At 49.8% G+C, this 6,445-nt stretch overlaps 1 protein-coding gene across 1 annotated transcript; it reads right to left on the reverse strand.

Annotated features, from left to right (window-relative positions):
• Positions 1-4,202: 4,202 nt before the first annotated feature.
• On the reverse strand, positions 4,203-6,076 carry SSTR3 (somatostatin receptor 3). The gene has a single exon (XM_075076572.1). It carries the CDS (start codon positions 6,074-6,076, stop codon positions 4,871-4,873), a length of 1,206 nt encoding a protein of 401 aa, XP_074932673.1. The 3' UTR covers positions 4,203-4,870.
• Between the last annotated feature and the right edge of the window lie 369 nt (positions 6,077-6,445).

Genomic DNA, 6,445 nt, shown 5'->3' on the forward strand with positions numbered 1-6,445 from the left:
CCCCCTCCCCACACCCCCTTGTTCCACGGTCCTGTACGACAGCTGAAGCAGAATGTGGCCTGAACAGTTTTGCTGTTGCCTGAGGTGAGCTGCTGTGTTTCCCTGCTGATGACAAATACAGCGGCTCCCTAACAACAGCTTCAAATGACATTAAGTGTGGGCTGTGTTAGTTACAGCCTGGAAACGCACCCTCGCCTCTCCACGCTGGAACCCCTCCCCAGTCGCCATTCACTGCCCTTCCAGTTTCTCTCCTGAAGACTGACTACAGAGCAAAAGGGTCACACTCAGAGGGTCCAAAGCTGCCCCAGGCCACTGCTGGGTTGGCAGAAATGTGCTTGGGTGTGCGTGTATGGCACGTCCCTGTGTGAGGAGGGTCGTTTGCAAGGTCCAGTTGTCATCTCCCAGTTTTAGCCCATGCCTAGGCTGTGTGTAGGAAGGTGTATGTGCTGTGTTCTTGCACTCATGCTGAGGCCAAGAGGTATGTGGGTGTCTAGGTATGTGTGCATATGTGTGGGTGGCCACATATGGTCTCATGCCTACATAGATATACTTGAATCAAAGCACCCAGAGGCATGAATATGTATATATATCTATACACATTCACACAGTCACCTGTACCCACACATACACGCATGCAATCACACAAATACTAATTTGTATGCAGTGTGCACTTCTGTGCACACTGATGTGTGCATATGAAGTCTCTGAGCAGCTGGCGGAATGGGCTCTCCATGTCTCTAACACCCTGTCTATGATCAAACATTTGCTGGGAAGAGGCATTTCACAGTGCTGCTGAAATCATTGCGGCCCTTTCTAGTCTTGCAGATCCCATCTGTACGTGATGAGAATAAAACCTTTTGTGCAGCACAGGGCTTGATAGAACCCTTATCTCCATGTCTCTGCACCCAGAATAGAAAAATCCATTTCCACATCCGACTGGAACAAATTCCCCTGAACATGGCCAGAATTTCACTTAGCCGCTGTGCACGGCCCCATGGCCTCTGCGTTGCCTGGAGTCAACTGCACCATCGTTAGGCGAGGGATAGGGATCACAAGGGCAGTCAGATTAATGTTATTACCACAGAAAAAGCTGAGGATTCACCAGGAGAGAGACAGAACTGAGGAGAGAGGCAGAGGTCAGGAGGTAGTGAGGTACTGCCCCTCATTCCAAACATCTGTTCCTATGAAAAACAGCTTTTATTCAATGGTGATAGTTTGCAGAATTTTGTAGTGTTTGTTTTCTCCTCATGAATTTCAGACAAAAAATACCTTTTCTTTTCCCTCCCTCAGTCTTATTTTTGGTTCCTCTCCTTCCCCCCCGCCCCCCCAATGTGTCACTGAAAGATAGGATGCAGTATAGAAGGGAGAAGAAAACACAAGAGAGAAAAATATGATGCTTGTGACACTTCTCTTTTAAACTCCTATTTATACTAAAGACCCCCAGTGTTTTGCAGCTCTCCCTGGAACACATTTTGTTTTCCCCAGCAGGGTCCCTTGCAGATCTGTCTTGCTAGTGGGCTCAGACTCCATGTATCAAAATGATGTTTCCTTGGCACACTTGTGTGGTGTTGGCATTGCAGTGTTTGGGCTCTTCAGAGATGTAGGTATTTTAAGAAGCCAAGCAGTTGGTGGAGTCTCTTAAGTGGTGACTTGCAGCAGATGGAGCTGCAAAGGCATGCAAAATGAAGTCTCAGCTCAATTCAACGTTGAAAGAGAGTGTCTCTGTTACGCATGTTGGCAGCCAGGGAACTCCCCCCATCTCCCCATGGCAGCTGAGCAGCCACTCCGTTGAGAAGGAAACCCTTCCTACATCTGCCCCCCACCCATCTGAGCTGCCTCCTGCAAGGTCCTCATGCACTGTCACATGCCTTTTTCAATGTCTGGCCATCAACCATGAACAGTGCTACATGTTCCCCAGCTGACACCATTTCTTCTCTGTCCTACAGTGATTGCTGTGCCAGTGGTGCCGAGCATTCACCTTGCCCTGCTCCTCACTGCAAGAGGAGCTACACAGACCCCTGTTTAAAGTGCTGTGTTGTCCACCTATCTGACCACTTGGTAGCCAGACCTTTTAATCTTCCTACTGTTTGTTGCCCTGTATAGAGGCAGGAGATTTGGCAGTGCATTCTGCTAGGATTTCTTGATTGTGCTTCATCCAATGGATGCTGTGGGAGCTCCCCAAGCAAAAAAAAACAACCCAAAAACCAAACAATTTTTTAGTCCAGCAGACTGTGTATCCCACACCCATTAATAATTTGGCTGCTTTTTTCACTGGGGCCCACAGCGTGGGCAGCTGATGCATGGATGGAAGGAGGAGATGTGAAGAGGTAGCAGAGGATAGAAACTGGCTACCAAGCACTTTCTTTTCCCCATAAGTTGAGCCTGCACTCCTGGGTGTCTGACTGCCCACACTCAGGGGAGCAGTCACACTTAGTAAGAGGAGCTAAGCAATAGCTGTGTGGTATCGCTGGTAGCTCATGTCCCGAGACTGAGCCTACAGGCATGGACAGCTTGGCACCAGCGTCCCAGGATCAAAGAGGAAACAAGAGGATGGAGGATTCATACAGACAATCTTTCTCTGTCAGGTAGGTGATGGCCGTACCAGTGGCTGAGAGCACAGCTGAATGTCTTTTGCTTGGTCATGTTTTCAGTCCCTTCCCACCCTTCCTCTGCTCTTTGGCCTGGCTACGACGTGTCTCCTCACCTGACATCCTGCAATGGTCCTCTCCCAAACCCTGGTGCCCTGCACTGCAGTTCCCCTGATGCCTGCCAGGCCTTCACTTCTTCTCACATCACCTCTGGGTGACGTTGTCATTTGCTTCCTCATAAAGTGGTTCTATTCCCGTCATCCTCAGCTGCTGTTCTGTTTCCCAGTCCAGGGCTTTTGACTTCTGTCCTAGCACACCTGACCACATGCCATCCCTTCATATCTCATGCCTTCTCTCAAGTGACCTGTGAGACACCTTTCCATCACTCAGCCAGCTCTTGTCACTGATGCTCCAGAGACTGCCTCCTCCAACACCTCCTGACCTCAGGGCGGTATGTCTCCTCCTGGTGGATCCCTCCTTCCCATTTCTCAAATATTATTTGTGGAGAAAGTTGCCCAGATATAACCAAGGACACTAATATGAGAGTCTTCTTGGTGGCTGTAGCTTAGCAACAGCATTCATGGAGAAGTTCAAGGTGTGGGGACAGATATTTAGCAATGCCTGAAGGAATGAAGCTGAAGTGGAGAGAGAGACCTTTATCCCACCCACCCTCGTACATTGCTGCTCCTCTAGCCTGCACACTGAGACGGGCCCACCCACAACTTCCCTCCAACAACCAATGCACAGAAGTGAGCACTCATCCAACACGCACAGCAACACACATACTCTCACTCTCTTACCCAAGCATTCACATGTGCACACACAGTTCCATATATACTTGCATGCCTACGCAACCGTATCTACACTTAAACATTCCACAGTTACATAAACACACTTCCTCATCTGTGTATACATTTATACCCATGCATACACCCTTATGTACACTTGTACACATTTATACACACCCCACTGCCACACACAAATTAGCACCAGTGCCCAACCCACACACATAACCCACCAGCCCTGGCTCCTCAATCTCCGATTCTGTTCAGCCATTCTCATACATGTACAGTCCAGTGATCAAATTTCTGCATACAACCACCTTTGTCCACATGCAGACACATCATTTCTTCTCCATCTTAAGCCAAATACTCTACCATTTTCCATAAGATGAATCAGTTCCTAGTATTGCAACCATACTCCTGCAACCATAGCTCTCACTGGAGATCCCCTGACCTCCCTCTGCTCCCTGTCCTAGTGCTGTACTGATACATGCCTCAATCTCCTGTACCAGCCAAACGTTACTCCATATAGAGATCAACTCAGCTGAAAGACATTGTGTATTCTCAGGAGAGCCAAATCTATAGCACGCCCCTCCCTTAAACACACAGAATTATTCTGTCCAGTTGCCCTTTAAGTCCAAAGGCTTTTTGTTTATTTACAATAAGGCTTAGGGGGAAGAAAATGGAAAGGGCATTTCAGCTTGTAAGAAACCCTGTTTTCAACCCATGCCTTGCTGTCTTCTCTACCCTTGTTTCACCTTCCACCAAGGTGCAGAGGCACCAGGAAGAACCTGAAGGATGGGAGGTGGAAGAAAGAAATGCCCCATTTGCTCTCTCAGGTAAATCTCATCAGCCTGCCCTGAGTCCATGAGAGCCCTGGAAAGAAAGAGGAGGCTTTGAGCAAGGCTTTGTGGCCTCCAGCCATGACCAGCATGAGTAGGAAAGTTGTGACCATTATTTCTTGTAGAGCTAATGAAGGGTCAGCCATTCATGCAACTGGCTGGTATGTCTTTACTGCAGACGTTTTCCCTTCCTGTGGTTTTTTTTTTTTTTTAGAGTAAACCAATTCTCATGTTTATAAGGAAGATAATCAAGGCACTGAGATGCTTATTTTTTGTATTTGGCATTTCAGGACTTCCTTGAGGTGCCACAGTCAGTTGCAGCTGATGCCCTTCACAGCTGGGTGATCTAAGGATGAATCATGCAATCTTGGGCTGGCTTTGCTCTCTCCATACTGTCAGTACCCATCACCTCTTCAGCTCTCCCTGGATGCAGTCCTTCTTTTACCTGGTACCACACATACCTCAGGTGTCCCTTCCAAAGCCAAGAACAATGCCTTGCGTTTCCCCCAAGTTCATGGAGCCCTCTTCATCTTTAAGCAGTCTTGGACTTTAACATTCCTTTGTATCAATGTCTCCCGTTGCCTTTGAGGTCAAAAGACACAGAGGGTGAAGGGGATCCCATGTCCCAATGTCTCTTTCCCCTGCACCATCCCTTTCATCATAAATAACTGACATGCAACTTGTTGCTCTTTTCGCATCCCACAGGCTCCTCAGGGAGTGGCTTTTGCTCATAGCTTTCTCCTTCCCCACCGCTTAGAGGGTGCTCCTGCCCATCATTACCATTCTGGGTGATCTTGCTGACCTCTCCCTCTTCCCCTTCACCATCAGTCTTCTCTGGAGGGCATGCTGGCGCCTCCTGGCTCTGGACCCGGCGGGATGGCCTGAGGATGGCCCTCCGGAAGCCCTGCTTGAAGCGGTAGGAGAGGAAGCCATAGATGATAGGATTGGCACAGCTGTTGGCATACGGCAGCACCACCACGAGGAAGTAGACACCAAAGAGGGACGGCTCCTCTGGCAGTGGGCAGACAACATTGATTATGTTGAGGACGTAGAAGGGGAGCCAGCAAAGGACGAAGACAGCCACAACGGCCACCACCATGCGGGTCACTCTGCGCTCTGAAAGCTTGTGCTTGGAGGACAGAGACCTCACCCGCCTGCCAGAGGAACGAACCTTCACAACGATAAGAAGATAGCAGAGACAAATCACCAGAAGTGGCCCAAAGAAGCCCAGGGTGGCAGTGTAGACAATGAAGCCAGCTCTCCACACTGAGGCAGGCTCTGGCCACTGGATGTGGCACGTGCTCATCCCTAAAGGGACGTCTGAGAAGACGACCACGGGCAACACCACTATGGAAGACAGCACCCACACAGTTGCACTCACAGCCTTGGCCACCCGTGCTGTCCGCCATTTGGAGGACTTCCCTGGGTGGACCACGGCCAGGTAGCGATCAACACTCATCACCGTCAAGCAGAAGATGCTGGTGAACTGGTTGATGGCATCCACGGCCATCACAAGGCGGCACATGAAAGACCCAAATGGCCAGTAGGACAGGGCATTTTGTGCAGCCAGGAATGGCAGGCCCAGCATGAAAAGCTCGTCAGCTAAGGCCAGGTTCAAGATGTAGACGTTGGTCACCGACTCGCTCACAGAGTGCCGCAGGACCACGTAAATGACCAGAGAATTCCCAGCCAGCCCCACCACGCAGACAATGAGGTAGACCAGGGGGATGAGGACACCACTGACAACCACACCAGGACTGGTGGTGGTGGAGCCGTTGGGGGTGGTGAAGCCTGCCCAGCTGCCAGAGGCATTCCCTTCCTCCAACACTGCCGGCGTGGGGAGGCTGAAAGCAGAAGTGTCCATAGCAGAGGCAGGGAAGAGGGCAGGGGGCAGCGTCCTTGCAGTATCAGTTAGCAATCTGGAGGTGAGAGGAGGAGAAAAAAGCCATTGATACTGGGGACATGACAGCTGAACAAGCCACAGATAAAATAACCACATGAACAGTGTGTTGGTATGAACAGTCATGGAGAATTGAGGTGAGTTTGTGGATGCCGGCAGATGCTGGAATATGTAGGACACTATTCTCCTCATCTAGTCCTGGAAGGCACAGTGAGCATGGTGGGAAAAATAGGGATGTAGCTCAATGTGGGCCAATGCATCCTCTCCCCTAGGTAAAGATCCTCTGGGGAAAGAACCATAGACTAGGACAGGGACAGGGAAATTTCTCATTTT

Source organism: Phalacrocorax aristotelis, chromosome 1 (genome assembly GCF_949628215.1).
Source record: "Phalacrocorax aristotelis chromosome 1, bGulAri2.1, whole genome shotgun sequence".
Taxonomy (NCBI): domain Eukaryota; kingdom Metazoa; phylum Chordata; class Aves; order Suliformes; family Phalacrocoracidae; genus Phalacrocorax; species Phalacrocorax aristotelis.

Coding starts and splice junctions, on each gene's coding strand:
- SSTR3 (XM_075076572.1), bottom strand. CDS start 6,076: ATGGACACTTCTGCTTTCAGCCTCCCCACGCCGGCAGTGTTGGAGGAA.